At 43.3% G+C, this 20,938-nt stretch overlaps 2 protein-coding genes across 2 annotated transcripts in view; one reads left to right on the forward strand and one right to left on the reverse strand.

Annotated features, from left to right (window-relative positions):
- CCDC180 (coiled-coil domain containing 180) overlaps positions 1 to 14,101 on the forward strand; it is a 61,020-nt gene extending 46,919 nt beyond the window's left edge. The window contains exons 35-40 of the mRNA XM_049894951.1: positions 9,530 to 9,690; positions 10,263 to 10,400; positions 10,961 to 11,072; positions 11,248 to 11,353; positions 12,378 to 12,513; positions 13,909 to 14,101. Coding sequence (XP_049750908.1) covers positions 9,530 to 9,690; positions 10,263 to 10,400; positions 10,961 to 11,072; positions 11,248 to 11,353; positions 12,378 to 12,513; positions 13,909 to 14,040 — 785 coding nt within the window. The 3' untranslated portion in view covers positions 14,041 to 14,101. The remainder of the gene's footprint in view (positions 1 to 9,529; positions 9,691 to 10,262; positions 10,401 to 10,960; positions 11,073 to 11,247; positions 11,354 to 12,377; positions 12,514 to 13,908) is intronic.
- Positions 1 to 20,938, reverse strand: part of XPA (XPA, DNA damage recognition and repair factor) — a 556,316-nt gene that overhangs the window by 291,132 nt on the left and 244,246 nt on the right. The gene's annotated exons all lie outside the window — the stretch shown is intronic.

The raw sequence follows: 20,938 nt of genomic DNA on the forward strand, positions 1-20,938 counted from the left end.
GAAAGTTTACAAACCAAGTCGGAATCTCATACAAAAATTTATAAACACCTTGCTATATATTCCTCATCGCCCTCCCCATAATGAGACAGCAAAGTCATTCCCTCCTCTATTTCTTTTCAAGTCCATTTGGCCAGCTTCTGACCCTCCTTACCCTCTCATCTCCCCTTCAGACGGGAGATAGCAACATAGTCTCATGTGTCTACTTGATCCAAGAAGCTCATTCTTCACCAGTATCATTGTCTATCCCATAGTCTAGTCCAATCCCTGTCTGAAGAGTTAGCTTTAGGAATGGTTCCTGTCTTGGGCTAACAGAAGGTCTGGGGACCATGACCTCCAGGGTCATTCTAGTCTCAGACCATTAAGTCTGGTCTTTTTACAAGAATTTGGGGTCTGCATCCCACTGCTCTCCTGTTCCCTCAGGGGTTCTTTTTTGTGTTCCCTGTCAGGGCAGTCATCAGTTGTAGCTGGGCACCATCTAGTTCTTCTGGTCTCAGGCTGATGTAGCCTCTGGTTTATGTGGCCCTTTCTGTCTTTTGGAATCATAATTACCCTGTGTCTTTGGTGTTCTTCATTCTTCTTTGCTCCAGGTGGTTTGAGACCAATTGATGCATCTTAGATGGCCGCTTGCTAGCATTTAAGACCCCAGACGCCACTCTCCAAAGTGGGATGCAGAATGTTTTCTTAATAGATTTTATTATGCCAGTTGACTTAGATGTCCCCTGAAACCATGGTCCCCAAACCCCTGCCCCTGCTACACTGGCCTTCAAAGTGTTCAGTGTATTCAGGAAACTTCTTTGCTTTTGGTTTAGTCCAGTTGTGCTGACCTCCCCTGTATTGTGTGTTGTCTTTCCCTTCACCTAAAGTAGTTCTTATCTACTATCTAATTAGTGAAAACCGCTTTCCCTCCCTCCCCCACCCGTAACCACCAAAGAATATTCTCTTCTCTGTTTAAACTATTTCTCGAGTTCTTACAATAGTAGTCTTATACAATATTTGTCCTTTTGCAGCTGACTAATTTCACTCAGCATAACACCTTCCAGGTTTCTCCATGTTAGGAAGTGTTTCTAGGATTCATCATTGTTCTTTATGGATGCATAGTATTCCATTGTGTGAATATACCGTAATTTATTTATCCATTCATCTGTTGATGGGCACCTTGGTTGCTTCCAACTTTTTGCTATTGTAAACAGTGCTGCAGTGGACATGGGTGTGCATATATCTGTTCGTGTAAAGGCTCTTATTTCTCTAGGATATATTTCAGGGGGTGGGATTGCCGGATCGTACGGTAGTTCTATTTCTAGTTTTTTAAAGAAGCGCCAAATCGATTTCCAAAGTGGTTGTACCATTTTACATTCACACTTGCAGTGTATAAGCATTCCAGTCTCTCCACAACCTCTCCAACATTTATTGTGTTTTTTGGATTAATGCCAGCCTTGTTGGAGTGAGATGGAACCTCATTGTAGTTTTGATTTGCATTTCTCTAATGGCTAATGATCGTGAGCATTTCATGTATCTGTTAGCCACCTGAATGTCTTCTTTAGTGAAGTGTCTATTCATATCCTTTGCCCATTTTTTAATTGGGTTATTTGTCTTTTTGTAGTTGAGTTTTTGCAGTATCATGTAGATTTGAGAGATCTGATGCTGACTGGAAATGTCATAGCTAAAAACTTTTTCCCAGTCTGTAGGTAATCTTTTTACTCTTTTGGTGAAGTCTTTGGATGAGCATAGGTGTTTGATTTTTAGGAGCTCCCAGTTATCTGGTTTCTCTTCTGCATTGTTAGTAATGTTTTGTGTACTGTTTATGCCATGCATTAGGGCTCCTACCATTGTCCCTATTTTTTCTTCCATGATCTTTATTGTTTTAGATTTTATATTTAGGACTTTGATCCATTTCGAGTTAGTTTTTGTGCATGGTGTGAGGTATGGATCTTGTTTCATTTTTTTGCAGATGGATACCCAGTTTTGCCAGCACCATTTGTTAAAAAGACTGTCTTTTCCCCATTTCGCTGACTTTGGGCCTTTGTCAAATATCAGCTGTTCAAATGTGTATGAATTTATGTCTGGATTCTTAATTCTGTTCCATTGGTCTATGTATCTGTTGTTGTACCAGTACCAGGCTGTTTTGACTACTGTGGTGGTATAATAGGTTCTAAAATCAGGTAGAGTGAGGCCTCCCACTTTGTTCTTCTTTTTCAATAATGCTTTACTTATCTCGGGCCTCTTTCCCTTCCATATGAAGTTGGTGATTTGTTTCTCCATCTCGTTAAAAAATGTCATTGGAGTTTGCATCAGAATTATATTGTATCTATAGATGGCTTTTGGTAGAATAGACATTTTTACAATGTTAACCCTTCCTATCCATGAGCAAGGTATGTTTTTCCACTTAATGTAGGTCTCTTTTGGTTTCTTGCAGTAGCGTCAAGTAGTTTTCTTTGTATAGGTCTTTTACATCTCTGGTAAGATTTATTCCTAAGTATTGGGGCTACTGTAAGTGGCATTGATTTGGTGATGTCCTCATCAATGTTCTTTTTGTTGGTGTAGAGGAATCCAACTGATTTTTGTATGTTTATCTTGTATCCTTATACTCTGCTGAACTCTTGTATTAGTTTCGGTAGTTTTCTTGAGGATTCTTTAGGGCTTTCTGTGTATAAAATCATGTCATTTAGAAATAGAGATACTTTTACTTCTTCCTTACCAATCTGGATGCCCTTAATTTCTTTATCTAGCCTAATTGCCCTGGCTAGGACCTCCAGCACAGTGTTGAATAAGAGTGGTTGATAAAGGGCATCCTTGTCTGGTTCCCGATCTCAAAGGGAATGCTTCCAGACTCTCTCCATTTAGGATGATGTTTGCTTTGTATAAATGCCCTTTGTTATGTTGAGGAATTTTCCTTCTATTCCTGTTTTGCTGAGAGTTTTTATCATGAATGGGTGTCGAACTTTGTCAAATGCCTTTTCTACATCGATTGAAAAAATCATGTGGTTCTTGTCTTTTGTTTTATTTGTATGATGGAGTACATTCATTGTTTTTCTAATGTTGAACCATCTCTGCATACCTGGTATGAATCCCACTTGGTCATGGTGAATTATTGTTTTGATATGTTATTGAATTCTATTGGCTAGGATTTTGTTGAGGATTTTTGCATGTAAGTTCATAAGGGATATAGGTCTGTAATTTTCTTTTTCTGTAGTGTCTTCACCTGGTTTTGGTATCAGGGATATGCTGGCTTCACAGAATGAGTTTGGGAGTATTCCGTCCTTTTCTATGCTCTGAAATACCTTTAGTAGTAGTGGTGTTAATTCTCTGAAAGTTTGGTAGAACTCTGCAGTGAAGCCATCTGGGCCAGGACTTTTTTTTGTTGGGAGTTTTTTGATTACCTTTTCAATCTCTTCTTTTGTTATGGGTCTATTTAGTTGTTCTACCTCTGTTTGTGTTAGGTTAGGTAGGCAGTGTGTTTCTAGGAATTCATCCATTTCTTCTAGGTTTTCAAATTTGTCAAGAGTACAATTTTTCATAGTAATCTGGTATGATTTTTTTAATTTCATTTGGGTCTGTTGTAATATCGCCCATCTCATTTCTTAGTCAGGTTATTTGCTTCCTCTCCTTTTTTTTCTTTTGTCAGTTTGGCCAATGGTTTATGAATTTTGTTCATTTTTTCAAAGAACCAGCTTTTGGTCTTGTTAACTCTTTCAGTTGTTTTTCTGTTTCATTTAGTTCTGCTCTAATTTTTATTATTTCCTTTCTTCTACTGTCTGATGGTTTCTTTTGTTGCTCTCTTTCTATTTGTTCAAGTTGTAGGGATAATTCTTTGATTTTGGCCTTTCTTTTTGTATGTGTGCATTTATTGACATAAATTGACCTCTGAGTACTGCTTTCGCTATGTTCCAAAGGTTCTGATAGGAAGTGTTTTCATTCTTACTGGATTCTATGAATTTCTTTATTCCATCCTTAATGTCTTCTATAACCCAGTCTATTTTGAGCAGGGTATTGTTCAGTTTCCAAGTGTTTGATTTCTTTTCCCTGGTTTTTCTGTCATTGATTTCTACTTTTATGGTCTTATGGTCAGAGAAGATGCTTTGTAATATTTTGATGTTTTGGATTCTGCTAAGGCTTGCTTTATGAGCTAATGTGTGGCCTATTCTAGAGAATGTTCCATGTGCACTAGAAAAGAAATTATACTTGGCTGCTGTTGGGTGGAGTGTTCTGTATATGTCTATAAGGTCGAGCTGGTTGACTGTGGCATTTAGATCTTCCGTGTCTTTGTTGAGCTTCTTTCTGGATGTCCTGTCCTTCACCGAAAGTGGTGTGTTGAAGTCTCCTACTATAACTGTGGAGCTGTCTATCTCACTTTTCAGTGATGTTAGAGTTTGTTTGATGTATCTTGCAGCCCTGTCACTGAGTGCATAAATATTTAATATGATTATATCCTCCTGGTATATTGTCCCTTTAATCAATATGTAGTGTCCTTCCTTATCTTTTGTAGGGGGTTTAACTTTGAAGTCTATTTTTTCAGAAATTAATTTTGCCACTCCTGCTCTTTTTGGATTGTTGTTTGCTGGATATATTTTTTTTCCATCCTTTGAGTTTTAGTTTATTTGTGTTTCTAAGTCTAAGGTGTGTCTCTTGTAGGCGGCATACAGATCATGTTTTTTTTAATCCATTCTGCCACTGTCTGTCTCTTTATGGGTGCATTTAGTCCATTAACATTCAGCATAATTATGGATAGGTATGAGTTTAGTGCTGTCATTTTGATGTCTTTTTTTTTGTTGTTGTTGAAAGTTTCTTTTTCCCACTTAATTTTTTGTGCTCAGTAGTTTATCTTTATCTATTGTCTTTTCCTCTTATTCGTTTTTGTTGATTTCGTTTCTGCTGAGTCTCTATTTTTTTCTTGTATTTTATTTTGATGAGTAGGATAGTCTCCTTTGTGGTTACCTTAATATTTCCCCCTATTTTTCTAAGTTTAAACCTAACTTTTATTTCCTTATATCGCCTTGTCTTCCCTTCCATATGAAAGATCTATGTCTACATTGCTTAGTCCCTCTTTATTATTTTAATGTGGTCTTCTTTTACAGAATGACATTGCTGTTTCCCCATTTTGAGGGTTTTTTTTTTTTTTTTTTTTGGTATTGATTTATTTTTGTGATTTCCCTGTCTGGGTTAACATCTGATTGCTCTGTCCAGTGTTCTAGTCTTGGGTTGATATCTGATATTATTGATTTACTAACCAGAGATCTCCCTTTAGTATTTCTTATAGTTTTGCTTTGGTTTTTATGAGTTCCCTAAACTTCTATTTATTTGGAAATGTCCTAATTTCACCTTCATATTCGAGAGACAGTTTTGCTGGATATATGATTCTTGGCTGGCAATTTTTTTCCTTCAAAACTTTATATAAGTCATCCCATTGCCTTCTTGCCTGCATGGTTTCTGCCGAGTAGTCTGAGCCTATTCTTATTGACTGTTCTTTGTGGGTGACTTTTTGTTTATGCCTAGCTGCTCTTAAAATTCTCTCTTTATCTTTGGTTTTGGCAAGTTTGATTATAAAATGTCTTTGTGACTTTCTTTTAAAATCTACCTCGTGGAGTTCGATGAGCATCTTGGATTGATATCTTCTCATCTTTCAGGATATCAGGGAAGTTTTCTGCCAACAAATCTTCAATAATTCTCTCTGTATTTTCTGTTATCCCTCCCTGTTCTGGTACTCCAATCACTTGTAGGTTATTTCTCTTGATAGAGTCCCACATGATTCTTAAGGTTTCTTCATTTTTTTAATTCTTTTATTTGATTTTTCTTCAAATATATTGGTACCAAGTGCTTTATCTTCAAAGTCCCCAATTCTGCCTTCCACTTGCTCGATTCTGCTCCTCTGACTTTCTATCGAGTTGTCTAATTCAGTAATTTTATTGTTAATCTTCCAAATTTCTGATTGATGTCTCTCTATGGATTCTTGTAGCTTATTAAATTTTTCATTATGTTCTTGAAGAACCTTTTTAATTTCTTCAGCTGTTCTATCTGTGTGTTCCTTGGCTTGTTCTGTGTATTGTCTGATCTCTCCTTCCTTATGTCTTGAAGAGTTCTGTATATTCATCTTTTTGAATTCTGCATCTGGTAATTCCAGGAAAGCACCTTCATCCAGAAGATCCTTTGATTCTCTGTTTTGAGAGCTTGTTGAAGCGATCATGGTCTGTTTCTTTATGTGGTTTGATACTGACTGTTGTCTCCGAGCCATCTATAAGTTATTGTATTTGTTTATTTTATGTTTGCTTACTGTATCCTAGTTTCTTGCTTTGTTTTGTTTTGATATGCCCAAATGGATTGCTTGAGTGAGCTAGCTTGTTTTTTTTCGCCTCTCGAGCTCTGACATCCTGTCACCAGATGGCTAGAGCTGTTATCAGGTATATGATCTTATGAGTCCATTCACTTTTCTTGTGTGGATTCAGCTCAGGTGTCCAGGTAGCTGGTCATCAAGTGTGTGGTACAGGCTCTGTCCTACAGTCTTAGAGGGGCAGGAGTGTTTGGTGTAGGTATTGGTATCTGGTTGCAGCAGTGGGTCATGCTCTGAACAAGGCAGGGGGCTGAGAACCGTCCCCCGAGTGTCTCTGAGGAAAGCACATCCATCTTCCCTAGAGGTGGGTGGGTTCTACAGACAGACCATGGGCACCCACTGCTTTTGGTTGTAAGGACTGGGAGGTACCAGTTATCCTTGGACCCCTGTTGTGGGGGCTGGGTGACCTGAGAGGAGCCACCAGTCCTTAGGCCCCTGATGTGGGTAGGTGAGGACCCTGTTTAATAGGCAAAGCCGTGTCAAATATCAAACACCCACTTCTCCATCGCACAGCTTAAACAGTCACAGTCTGCCAGCAAGGGCCTATTTCCCTGGAATAGGCCCATACAGTCCAAGCAGAAGGGAAAGGTATTCAAAGTTCACGGACCATTTATGCCTGGCCAGGAGCCACTTCTCTCCTGAGATCCCCAGGTTAGTGGAGCTGGCAAATTATCTTTTAACTCCTGTTGTGAATTTATTCCTTCTCCAAGTCCGGGAGCATGGCTCAGGGCGCTCAGATGGGTCTATCACAGGCCTAGGGAAATCAGCCAGTGAAGCCAGCTTGGGGGTGGGTGGTGCAGTAAAGTATATGCAAGTACTTAGCTTTTGCCGAGAGTGCTGTTCTTCTCTAGTTCCAGAGACATGAGTAGGCTGTGCAGCTTGGCTGCTTCTCCCTGAGAAAACTGCAGCCGAACTTTACCACCAGCCCACTGCAGCCACTTCCGGGAATGGTGCCTGAGGGATCTCAGTGATTCAGGTCTGGCAACTCCTCTCTGCTTCTGAATGGTCTCACTCTACCCCTGCCACTGAGTCCATTTTCTAACTTTGCCTTTGATGTTCAGGGCTCCTAGGTTGTCATAAATATAATTGTTTCACTTGATTTTTCGGGTCTTTGTTGTAAGACAGATTACCAGAAGTATCTGGCTATTCAGCCATCCCAGCCCCGCCTCTCCCATCTTCTTTTGATGCTTCCTGCATTGTTTAGTATTTTCCATGTAGAATCCAGTCTAGGAGGCTAGAAGTCCGAATTCAGAATGCCAGCTCCAAGAGAAGGATTTCTCTCTTTGTCGCCTCTGGGGGAATGTCTTTGTCATCAATCTTCCCGTGCTCTAGGAGCTTCTGAGCACAAGGGATCCCGGGTCCAAAGGATGCAAGCTCCTGGCTCTTTTTGCTTGGTGGTAATGAGGTCTCCATGTCTCTGTGCACGCCTCTCTCTTTTATGTCTCAAAAAAGATTGACTCAAGACACAACCTAATCCTGTAGATTGAGTCTTGCCTCATTGACACAACTCCTGAGGCCTGAGGAGGGCCAATCTGACTTCATTAACATCATAGAAGTAGAATTTTCAACACATAGGAAAATCACATCAGATGACAAAATGGTGGCAATCACACAATACAGAGAACCATGGACTAACCAGGTTGACATACAATTTTAGGGGACATAATTAAGTCAACAACAGTCCTCAAAGTGACATCTTTGTTTTTTTTACCACTTTAAAGAGGTCTTTTGAAGCAGATTTGCCCAATAAAATACACCATTTGATTTCTTGACTGCTGCTTCCGTGGGCATTAAATGTGGATTTGAGGAAAATGAAATCCTTGACAATGTCAATCTTTTCTCCATTTACCATGATGTTGCTTATTGATTCAGTCGTAAGAATTTTTGTTTTCTTTATGCTGAGGTGCAATCCATACTGAAGGCTGTAGTCTTTGATCTTCATCAGTAAGTGCTTCAAGTCCTCTTCACTTTCAGCAAGCAAGATTGTGTCATCTGCCTATCTCAGGTTGTTAATGAGTCTTCCTTCAATCCTGATGCTGTGTTCTTCTTCATATAGTTCAGCTTCTCGGATTTATTTGCTCAGCATACAGTTTTAAATATAAACCACATAAAGCTGGGACCCTACTACAGAATAAGGAGAATAAAACATAAACCAAGTCCCTTTGTTCTTTTCTCCGTAGGCTGGAAGGAAAACCTTGTTACTGAGTGAATAATTAGGGGGAAAAAAAAACACTAATGAGATTCCGTAACTATAAGCTACCCCGTGTGTGGTTTCTAAACCTGAATTCACATTTCGTGCCTTATCCAAAAACCTCAAGTTGAGACCAGCTTAAAATGATCTTGAGATGTCAGTGCCCCAGATGCTTGGTAGGGACACATGCAATCCTCTCTAGAGAAGCCCACCTTCAACTAAGGCCTCTAAGGGTTCCACAAATAAAATGCCAAGAATAAGAGCTCACAGTAAAAAAAACACAAACACAAGGAAACAAGACACCTTGATCAAGAGGCATCAGAAACAGACCAGCAAAGACTTCAGATATTCACAGTATCAGACAGACACAGGATATAAAATAATGTACTTATTTAAATTAAAAAGGGAATTGAAAATGTGAGTAAGGAACAAGAGAATATCAAAGTGACTAAGTAGATATGAAAAAGAACCAAATAGAATTTCTATGTAGTAAGGACAGAATAATTGAAATTTTAAAATTATGGATGGGTTTTCTACCAGGTTATACACAACTGAAGGTAGAGTTGGTGAACTTGGAAGACAAATCTGAAGAAAATATCTGGAATACAGCATAGAAAGGCAAAAAGATGAAAATCTGGAAGAGAGGAGAAGAGATGTGGGTAAAAGAGAAGATGTAACATTTGCAGGTCCAGAAAGAAAGGAATGAGGCTAGGGTCAAGGCAGTATCTAAAGAGATGAGGGATGAAAGCTTTCTGGAGCTGATGAAAGACACAATGCATTTTAAATGAGCTGAGAAGTCCTTCAGAATATAGGGGAAGGAAAGCTCTTTGAACCTGCTTAACCCAGTATTTTCTATACTGATTTGATCATCGGAACCCTTTCTGATGGAATAGCTATTACCACACTGTAGATCAAGTTTTTTTCCTTTAGGAAACTGCTTTGGACCTTTGTTGGAGAGATCAGCTTAGCAACTTAGTTCTTCCCTGTCCTCTGTGCCCAACCCTCAATTCCTGCAGAATTACGAGTTCAGCTGAGAAGATTTGAGGAGCTGCTGCCCCAGGTGTGTTGGCTGGTGACAGAGAATTTCAAGGAGTACTACTGGAGAAGGTTTTCCTCCTCCATGAATGAGATTTGGGGGCAGTTCCAGGAGCAATTGAAACAGCTAGAGAAAGCTAAGGTGAGGGTCTTCGGACCAGGCATTTCCAATCCAGGACCACCGGTTTTGGGAGTATAGAAATGGAGGCAGGACATGGGCAGGGCAAAGTCCCAGAGAAGGAGATGGTTTCGGCTTGAGATTGTTGGATGTGGGTTGAGGGACACAAGGCACTGGAGAAATGAGAGCTGAGACAACAGCTTCTTTACAGAAGGCCTTCAGTAAATGCCTTGAATTTAATGGATGGGTCTGCTGGGTTTCTTGGGGCTATGGTCATTGAGATCAACAGTGATTTTTCACATGGATCCTTGGAACCCATGGGACATGAATGCTGCAAATCTTACTGGACTAAAACCCTAATTGTGCTGAGTTTCCCCTCTTTCTGATCTTCAGAGTTGGCTTCAGCCATGCTCCCATCTTGGCTTCTCTGCTACTCCTCTGCCCACCCCTGACCCTTCACACCAACTAGGTCAGAGGACATATCAGTCTGGCTGTGGCCATAATTGGCAGACAATGTAAGCTACTGAGTTTGTTTTGAGGTAGTCCTGACCTCAAGACGTGGTTAAAATGCCCATTAATTTCTGGCTTGTTTGAAGGATGAAAATGCCCAGAAGCTCCATCCAAATCTTGGACACCCAACAAATTTCCAAGAAATGGAGTCTCTATGCCAACTGGAAGAGAGAAGGCAGGAAGAGCTGGATAGAGTGATTGAGGCAAACAAGGAGAAGCTGGAGGTCAGTAGTGCCATCTACTTGCCAAGTCCAAGTTCTGGGGACCACACTGACCTCTCAAAACATTGCCCCCATTGACAGCCACTGACAGTGCTGAACATGCCCTCTGCCGGCACTCTCACCAGAGCGGTGACTTTTATAGGTGAAAATGGTCACTACTAGCTCTTTTAACTTGCATTTCCTTGATTTCAAAATTAGTTAATTACAAAATTACTAATGAGGAGAGCTTTTTTTAAACTTTTAGGTTCACAGAATGAGGGGAATATTTTTATTGCAAAATCCACTGCTGCTGTATTTCCTTGTCTGTAAAATGCCTGTGTGATTCTCTTGACCACTTTTGAGTCATTTTTTATCTTCAACCCAAATCATCTCTTGGAGGATGCTTCCTGGTAGAGGTCCAGGTGCCAAGTTAACTGGAACACAGATGACAGAATGGCTTTGGTCTTGTCTTGCCAGCTGCCTCCACAAAACCTCTCGCTAGAGAACACTCAGCCCCTTTCTCAGCCTGCCTTCTGAGGAAAGTTCCTCTCCCTGAAGCTCTGGGTTCACCATGTTTCCCACAGGAATTCGCCAGGAAATATGGCCGGTTTTTCATAGCCAACCTAGCCAACTTCACTGAGAAATTCCTGCTGCAGTTGGATGAGGTGATCACCATCGATGATGTCCAAGTTCCACGTAAGTGACACAACAAACCTCTGTGTGGCAGGGGGCTCTGTCTCCCATCCAAGACTCCAGGTGGGAAAGAGGGAAGAGAGCCCTCACTTCCCTAAAATTATGGTCAGGTAGAAGTCCCCTTGATCTGAGGCTGTTGGGCAAGGCACAATCAGTAACCTGTTCCTTGCCTACCCAGGGATGGAGCCTCCCAAGCAGAATACATCAATCCTCATAAGGAGGAAACTCGCTGGGCTCTCCCTGGAGGAAGAGCGAGAGAAACCCCTGATTGAACGAGGGAGCAGGTAAGAGCAGAGAACAGTGAGGAATACTACAAATGGCTGCAATTTGCTAGGGGACAGGGCCATGTAAGGGTTAGGGCTCTGAAGTCAGGCAGACCTGGTGACCTTGGAAAGGTATTATGATCAGAGCCTCAGGTTTCCTCACCTGTGATATGGGAGATAGCAGCCTGCCTTACTTGGCATTATGCAGAGTAAGTTAAATGAGATTGTACTTGGAGTGCCCCTGGCACATATGTAGAGCTTAAAAGCTATTAGCTCACTTGATAAGGACCCAACAAAGGGGCTCACAGAAAACGGGAGGCCTGTTCCAGCAGGTAGAACATTCTCAGGTCAATAGTGGCAGTGTGAGCCCCTCTAGCTGTTAGTCATATGTGACAAGAACTATCAAAGTAGCTGTCCCCTGTGCCCCAAGAATGTGACTCTGGAAGAAGCAGCAAAGCAGTGAGTTGCCCAACACTGTGCTCTCGGCAGCGGTGCTTATAGCACAGGAAGAAAGCAGGCCAGGGGCTGGTGACCACTGTCTGCCCCGCAGACTGCCCTTGGAGTCAGAAGGGAGTCTGACCTTAGCTGGTAAAGGCCTGTTGGGGCACTAGAAGGTGGATGATGATGCAATGATGGTCATAACTCCCTTTTTTGAGCTCTTCTTCTGTGCCAGACAGCATGCCGGGCGTTTGGCAAAATAACTTTATCCATGATAAAGGTCCTGTCATCATCCGCATTTTACAGATGGGGAATCCAAGGCCCGGAAAACACTGTCTCTGGCTGAATCCACAGGTGTGGCAGCCCCATTCCCACCCAGAACCCAGACTGTCTGTACACACCAATTAAAACTGTGTGGAAATACGGGGCAGAGAACGTGAAGAAGTGTACAGTGAAATGTTCAGCAGGGTTTTTCTTCTAATTAAGATGTTTAAAGTCATGATACTTAACTTATATAGAATGCTGAGCTTTGCCACCAGGGCAGGCGGGTGGCCTGTGAGTGATGAAGCCAGGCCCACGGGATGTTTTCTTGAATGTTTGTTTGTAGAAAGTGGCCAGGAATCAAACCCACTGAAAGCTCCATCCAAAACAAGATTCTCTTCCGGAAAACGACATCCACAACCACCACCAAAACAACCCTGGGCCACCTGGCAGCCGTGGAAGCCCGAGATGCTGTTTACCTGGTGAACAGAGATGATGGGTGGGTGGGTGTGTCCCAGGGACCCCACGGCAGCACAGTTTGGCACAGTCTAGCTGCCTTAGGAAGGAGGTAGAGAGCTCCCTGCCACTGGATACCCCAACATTTGACTTGTAGAACAGAGGTCACAGGTCAGGGCCCCCCAGAGCTGCAGGTCTCAACACTTAGTACACTGATGTTCACAGGCATGAGGACATGAGCTGCGGCCCACGTACAGTTCCAGCGCAGACCCTGTGAGCCCCAGTGTTGCAGGAGCCCAGCTGAGGGACACCCCACCCAGAGTGCCGGGTGAAGAAAGGCTTTCCAGAGGAACAGTGGAGTCACAGCTAGTCAGGCATGCCAGGCAGAGAAAGCAGAGTGGGTGGAGGTGTGGAAGTAATGGGAATAATGGGTTCACAGAGGGGCCACAGCAGTAGTGAAAAGTAACAGGTATGAGTACTCACTGGGGCCTTCTATTCTTGACACGAGTTATCTCATTGAATCTTCCTAACAACTTCATGAAAGGAGAAGGATTATCATTTCCATTTTAAGGATGAGCAACCTGAGGCTTAAAGAAACTTGAACCTTTTGATGCCCTGACATAGTTGCAGAGCTAGGATTTGAACCCAGGGTCTGGTGAACCCCCATGGGGTCCGCCTGACAAGGAGGCTGCAGCCAAATACTGCATGAGGGACATCTCCGCTCTAAAGTTCTGTGGACCATAGGTCCTGGTGCCCAGACAGAAACTTTGTCCTGCCTGGAGATCGGCTGGTCCGAGTACTGGGAGAGCCTGGATTGCCCATCCACCACACCAAGCCCCAAGTAAAGGGAGCAGCTCTGCTCACCAGGCTTAGTGAGGGCTCCAGGCTTGGAGGGAGCAGTCTCCGGAGGAAGCCAGGACTCCTGAACTTCAGGGAGGCCAGCAGTGCAGTGTCCAAGGTCAGACAGGTAGGGGTTCTAGTACCTCCTTATGGTTAAGCACTCAACCAGTAGCCAAAAGTTTGGTCGTTCAGTCCCACCCAGAGGCATCTCAGCAGACAGGCCTGGCAATCTGCTTTCAAAAATTCACAGCCTTGAAAACCCTATGGAGTGCAATTCTACTCTGCACACATGGAGTCCCCATGAGTTGGAATCGACTCAGTGGCAACTAACGACAACAACTAGTCCATGCTTGGCCCCAAGCAAGGCTCAAAGCCTCAATTTCCCCATCTGTAAAATGGTGAAAATAACTAGGCCTGCCTGATCAGTTGTTGGGAGGAATTTGTGAGAAATAACTTGTGAAGATCTTTCCAGGGGCCTGGAGCAGGCTAAGAGTTCCCTGCCAGCCAGCACAGCGTTCCTCTAGAGCACAGGTCAGAGAAGTCTCTTCTCATGAGGCTTCCTCCTGCTGCCTTGCTCCCAGAAATATTTAGCCTTATTTGAGGAGGAGATGAAGAAGATCCAGAAGGACAGCATGTCGCAGGTGAAGGAGGCACAGCGCTGGAAGGACAGCTGGAAGCGTTCCGTGTGCACCATCCAGGGCCTGTACTTGTGATGCCCTCCGGCCCCAGAGGCTGGGCCACCCCAACCCCAAATAAAGGCTCACTTTGTATGAACTCAGCTTCTGGGGATTCATTCACTCATTCACCCTAGCATCTACTGCAGTATAATTTTTGTACCAGCTGATTCATTGGCCATCCCAGAATCAGTAATACTTGATTCCCTTGCTTCAAGTATTAGTTCCCCCACCTCCATCTCCCACCCTACGACTGGGGCCTAAGCCAGCTGACAGCTCTTAACATCTGCACCCTTGGAATCATTCTTATTTCTGGGCCCTGTCCAAGGCTGAACTGTGTGACCCTCACCTCACAAGAGGGCAAAGGTGACTTCTTGGATAGTCAAGGCCCTCCCCTGTTGGTTCTGTGACCTCTCTCTAAACAAAATCTCTTTAAGCCTCCATTATCTCCTGTTCTCCAGTGTTCTGTGGCCGTGTGGGCTCTACAGCTTTCGGATCAACCCCTTCTGGGGATTAGCCCCTTTCAGCTGACTCACCTTGGAGGCCTTTGTGGGCAGATTAGGGGGTTTTGCTTAATCAGCACATCCTTAGCTTCGCCAGGGCCTGGGTGTTAGCAGGGTGTGGGCAATCTCTTCGTTTTTTGTTTTGTTCTATTTTTTCTGCTTACTCAGTTAAAACAAATCCAGTTGTCTAGAAATTTCTCTGCATTTGTTCATGAGGGAATAGCTGGCAAGAGAGCGATTATGATGTGAATGATTAACCAAAAGTAGATCTACCCAAAGACTCCTCTTGCCAGTGGTCCATATTTACAGACCTTGTGTAAGCAGAAGTCCCCAGGAGCCTGAGTTCCATCCACAGACAGCGCTTTGAATATGTTGTTTAGCTTCAAAAAGGAGTATTGCTAAAATTATTCGTGAATAAATAACTCAGGGATGAATAAAATATAAACTCTGTTCAGTCGTTCAAAAGGGAGATGTGGACTGGAGGGAATGAGTGTACCGTCTCATTAGGGGGAGAGCAATTAGGAGCATATAGCAAGGTGTGTATAAATTTTTGTATGAGAGACTGACTTGATTTGTAAACTTTCACTTAAAGCATAATAAAAATTAGGAAAAAAAAAAAAAAGGGAGATGTGACAGAATTATTTCCTGTGCTCTCCTTCACTATAACTGAAGTGAGAGGTATTCTAGAAGCTGAGGTAAATGAGCAGCCACTTCCTGGTGGGAGCTTCAAGGAAGGCTTCCCTGGAGAGGAACTATGTGAGACAGGGAATGATGGCACAGCTGAGTCACTGCAGTACATAACGTGACAGAAATGAGAGGTTGTGTGTGGGGGGGAGGGGGCTACGATATAAAGAAAAATGTTCCGACAGGAAGTAAGATGAGAGCAACCAGAGGTCTCTAAAATTGCCGCTCTAAAATTTGGAGGGAGATGTGAGTACTGTGCTCCCTTAAATAATCAGCTATGAGACCAAGCAGTCAACATTTATCCTAAAGCAAAGATGAGAAGGTAAGGAGGGGACGGGAAGCTAGATGCATGGAAACAGAACAAACGGAATGGAAATCATGAAAATGCTGGCACGTTGTGAAAAATGTAACCGATGTCAGGGAACAATTTGTATAAAAGTTGTTAAATGGGAATAATTTGCTGTGTAAACTTTCACCTAAAACACAATAAACTATTATTAAAAAAAAAATTTGTGGAGGGTGAAAAGAGATGTTTGTAAAGCTACCTGCGGTAACTGTGAAATCCACAAGGCTCTGAGAGGAAGGCGAGGCAGTCTATCTTTCTTGGGCTGTACTTCAAAGACTCAAAAGTCTATCAGGTGAGAAAAACCCCAAATGAGCTATGGATATGTTCTTGGAGCATAGTTGCTGTCTCCCCCTCATTCTAAATGGTGCTTGCTGAACTGAAGGGAGGGCAGGAGATAGGGAAGGAGATTCATCTTAAACAATAGCACTGGCCCTGTCTGCCTTGCATAGGTGGTATGGACAAAAATGCATGAAAGGGTTTAGATGGAGGCTTCACACTGGAACCATTTCCACTTTTCTCAGTCTAGGATAAGCTGGCAACAAACCCATCTTCCTTCCTCATATCTGGGCCTTGATTTACACTCTCTCTGCACGAGAATCTCCCTCTTGTGAAGTATCTGGAAAGCCACAGATTACCTGCCAGGCTGCTGCCTACAGCCAGGCAGGGCTGTACTGATCTCCCTCCTATCCACCTTGTCTACCCCCAAAAGCCACCTGAGCAGACCCTGAGGACCTCTCCGTAGCCCTTGGGAGCACGCCTGCCTCTCCCAAAAGATGCTCCTGGCCCTGCCCCCCTGGTCCAAAGATGAGCTTGGACTTTTGCTGGGATAATGCCTTTTGTCTGAGTCTCATCCATTCTGAAAACTCTGCTCTTCGGCCTCGTGATATATGCCTTCCTCAAAGGCAGGATTTATGGAGCCCCTGAGTGGTACAAATGGTTAAGCACTTGGCTACTAAATGAAGGTTGGTGGTTCTAATCCACCCAGATATGCCTCAGGAGAAAAGCCTGGCAATCTACTTCCAGAAGGTCACAGACATTGAAAACCCTGTACACAGTTCTACTCTGAAACACATGGGGTTGCCATGAGTCAGAACTGATTCACTGGCAACTGGTTTGGTTTTAGTTTTAAGGTGGAATTTAACATGGGTTCATAGTGGGGCTTCAGGGACTCCAAAACCTCTGAAATCATACTCTTAAAAGTTGTATCTATGTGTTACTTTCACATAGTCTGGTCCCTTCCCCCTCAAAAAAGTAAAAACCATTGTGCCTAAAGAGATAACAATCGATGTCATCTCTGATATTCCTTAATTCTCCTGAAATTCAATTATATCCAGGGCATGGGAGTGAATTCTTGAACTTCCTGGGCCTTGAACTACTTTGCACAGAAAATAAACACAACTTCCTAACCTGTCCTTGCTATGTCAGCCAACAGGGACTTCTGAGAAACCTCCTGATATGCCTTGGCCAAAAACCTACCTGCAGGATGGACACTGTACCAAAGGACATACATAAAAGACAATAAACACATGAAAAGATGCTCAACATCATTCATTAGTCATCGGGGAAATGCAAATGAGAACCTCAATGTGATATTCCTGAACATCCACTGGAATGGTTGAAAGTAAAAAGACTGGCAATACCAAGTACTGGAAAGGAACTGCAACAACTGGAGCATTGCTGGGGGGAGTCCAAAAGTGTGCAAACACTTTAGAAAAGAGTTGGTTTATTATAAAGTTAAAAATATACCAGTAGAACTAGCAATACTACTTCTAAGTATTTCTGCTAGAAAAAATACGACCACACAAAGATCTGTCTGTGCTTACAGAAGTTTTATTCATAATAGGCCCAAACTGGAAACAACACAAATATGCATCAACTGGTGAATGGATAAACAAATTATGATATATCCATACAATGGTATTATAGAAATAACCTGTGGGCTGCTTCTGACCTCCTCTAACTTCACTTGGAAGAAAGAGATCAACAGCCCAAGGCTGATTCCTATGAGGTGGAAGTCAGACATGCCTCCACTCTCCAACCTTTTTACCAATTCTGTTACCAACTGTCCCTCCCACGGCACTCTCTACTTCTTTGCTGGGTTCAATAATTTTTTCAATGGCCACACAGAACTCACAGATAATATTCACAATTATGGAGTTTATTAGGGAAGTAACAGGTTACGTACGATTCAGGTTCAGGAACGCTCAGGATACAGTTCTTTGCTCAAGACAGCCTTTTATCAGCTGCGCCCACAGGGATGCCCCTCTCTGGCCCCTTGGCCTCTGCTCTGCTCAGGCAGGTGTTACAAAGCTCTTTTAGCTCTGCTTATAAATGCTTGGAGGCACCCTACTCTGCCAGTAGACCTCAGTGTGAAGGTGTTCAGCTCTCTCCCTCCCTCCATTCCACGGGTCAGTGGTGAGCCTAGCTCTGCCATCAAGTGCCCGGAGGCACCTCACTCTGCCAGGAAGCCTCCTGCTTGAAGGCGCTCAGCTTTCTCACTCCGTGGCCAGGAAGGCCACTGCACTGTCTCCTGCCAGTCTCCTAGGTCTGCTGCCTTTGCTGCCACAATTTCTTTACTGCTGCTTCTCACCATCTCTTGCCATCTCCAGTGTTACATCTCTCTCTCTCTCTGTCTCCTGGATCTAGGAGGGCCACCAGGTCCAGAGGATATGCTCCACTCCTGGCTTTTCTTTTTTGGTGGTGGTGATATCTCCCCTTCCTGCCTCTAGGATGGCTCATTTTAAGCCTAGTAGGATGGCAAAACTGACTAATCCCCTCACTAGAGTTCCATACACCTTATATGCATGGTCCCACACCAACAAGGGTGCCATGCACCTTATTTACATTATTAGCAAGCTATCCAATGCCCTTGGTGGGCCCACAAGCACCTTATTTGTATAGTCCCACCCAGGCATTTGGTGGAAGTTACAAAGACTGTGGCTAGAAGGGCCATATTAAGTAATTCACTGCATTGCAGGCATCTACTGAGCAATAAAAAGAAATGAACTATTGCTATACATAACAGATAACTCTCAAAATAATTAAGCTAAGTGAAAAAAATCAGTCCAAAAAAAAAAAAAAGAGTCTACAGAAAGTATCATTCCATTTTATGCATAAAACTCTAGAAGCACAAACTATAGTGACAGAAAGCAGGTTAGTGGTTCAGGGAACAGGGAAGGACAGGAAATAGAGATTACAAAGGGGCATGAGAATACTTTTTAAGGTGCTAGATATGTTCATTATTTTGATTGCACTGATGGTTTCACAGGTGTATACATATGTCAAAACATCAGACTGTACACTTTACACATGTGCAGTTTATTATATGTCACTTATACCTCAATAAAGCTATAAAAAAACAACTCTGGTTGAACACTCAGGCCCACAGTAAGTGCACATAGAATGAATGCATAGCAATGTTCAATGTGGTGCTCAGTAAATGCTGAACTAATACACGATGACTCTGCAAAACATCTCGCAACATGGGTGAATCTGGAGGGCATTATGCTGAGTGAAGTAAGTCGATCACAAAAAGACAAATAATGTATGAGAACACTATTATAAAAACTCACGGAAAGGTTTACACACAGAAAGAAACAATCTTTGATGGTTAGCAGGGAGGGCAGGGGTGGGGAGGGAAAAACATTAACTAGACAATAGATAAGTAGCAACTTTGGTGAAGGGTAAGACAGTACACAATAATGGGGAATCCAGCACTACTGGTACAAGGCAAGGTCATGGAAGCTCCGCAGACACATCCAAACTCCCTGAGGACTGGGGGCTGTGAGGACCATGGTCTCGGGGAACATCTATGTCAACTGGCATAACATAGTCTATAAAGAAGATGTTCTATGTTCTAATCTGATGAGTAGCATTTGGGGTCTCAAAAGCCTGTGAGTGGCCATCTAGGATATACTCCACTGGGCTCACCCCTTCGGAAGCAAGGAAGAATGAAGAAAACTAAAGATACAAGATCTACCACAGCCTCCACCAGTCTGAGTCCAGCACAAGTAGATGGTGCCCGGCTACCACCCCAGACTGCTCTGACAGGTTTCACAATAGAGGGTCCCAGACAGGGCTGGAGAAAAATGTACAACAGAATTCTAACTGACAAAAAAAGACCAGGCTTATATGGCCTGACAGAGACTGGAGAAACCCTGAGAGTATGGCCCCCGGATACACTTTTAACTCAGTACTGAAGTCACTCCTGAGGTTCACCCTTTAGCCAAAGATTGGACAGGCCCATAAAACAAAACGAAACTAAATGGGCACACCAGCTCAGGGGCAAGGATGAGAAAGCAGAGGGGGATAGGAAAGCTGGTAATGGGGAACCCAAGGTCAAGATGGGGTGAGTGTTGACAGCCAATGTCACAAGCATTATGTACATTGTTTAATAAGAAGCTAGTTTGTTCAGTAACCCTTTGTCTGAAGTACAATAAAAAAAAGTTGAACTAATTATTCAGTAGAAATAAGTAAATAGATACTAGATGTTCAATAATTTTATAATTAATGAGTGAATTTGACAAAGAGTTATTTAAGGCTGATCACATGCCAGGGCACTAACCCACGCTCTGGGAATGGATTAGGGAACAGACCAAAGATCCCTGTGCTCACAGAGCTTTAATTTTGGGAGGATGTTTTGTTAACTGCCATGGAGTTAGGCCCCTACTCATGGTGACCTGACGCACACTGCCAGGTCGTGGGTCAGACTCTTATGGTCCATAGGGTTTTCTCTGGCTGATGTTCAGAAGCTGATTGCCAGGCCTTTCTTCCTAGTCTGTCTCAGTCTGGAAGCTCCACTGAAACCTGTTCAGCATCCTACAACACACAAGCCTCCACTGGCAGACAGGTGGCGGGTGCCCTGAGGTTCACTGGCCAAAATCTAAAATGGGTCTCTCACTTGGAAGGCAAGAATTCTACGACTGAACCATCAACGCTCCCTTAGGAGGCAACAGACAATAAAAAGATAAGTAAAACATATACCGTGTGTTAAACAGGTACTAAGAAGAAAAACAAAGCTGAGAAGGGAGCTAGACAACGTCAGGGAAGTGGGGTGAAATTTCAGAGTATGGCCACCGTCTCTGAAAGGGTGACTTTTGAGAGAAGTCCTTAAGGAAATGAGTTGAAGAATAAAAATCATGTTCTCCAGATGTTGAAGAAAAGAATGAGCAAGAGCTGAAGGAAATGTCCGAAAGAGCAGGTGAGCACAACACGTAGCAGCAGCGCGCCGATTGCCGGCGAGAAGCTGCCCACGCTCCCTGGACGTCCCGGGCCCTCCCGACCCGCCGGTACTTGCGTCGCCCACGAGGAGGCGCTCCGACGCCCGTCCTGGGTCGCCTTCCGCCGTCCGCCCGTGCGTGGGCACGCGCAGAAACCGCTAGGCGGTGTCGGTTTCTCTTCCCAC

This window comes from Elephas maximus, chromosome 9 (genome assembly GCF_024166365.1).
Source record: "Elephas maximus indicus isolate mEleMax1 chromosome 9, mEleMax1 primary haplotype, whole genome shotgun sequence".
NCBI classification, from domain to species: Eukaryota; Metazoa; Chordata; class Mammalia; order Proboscidea; family Elephantidae; genus Elephas; species Elephas maximus.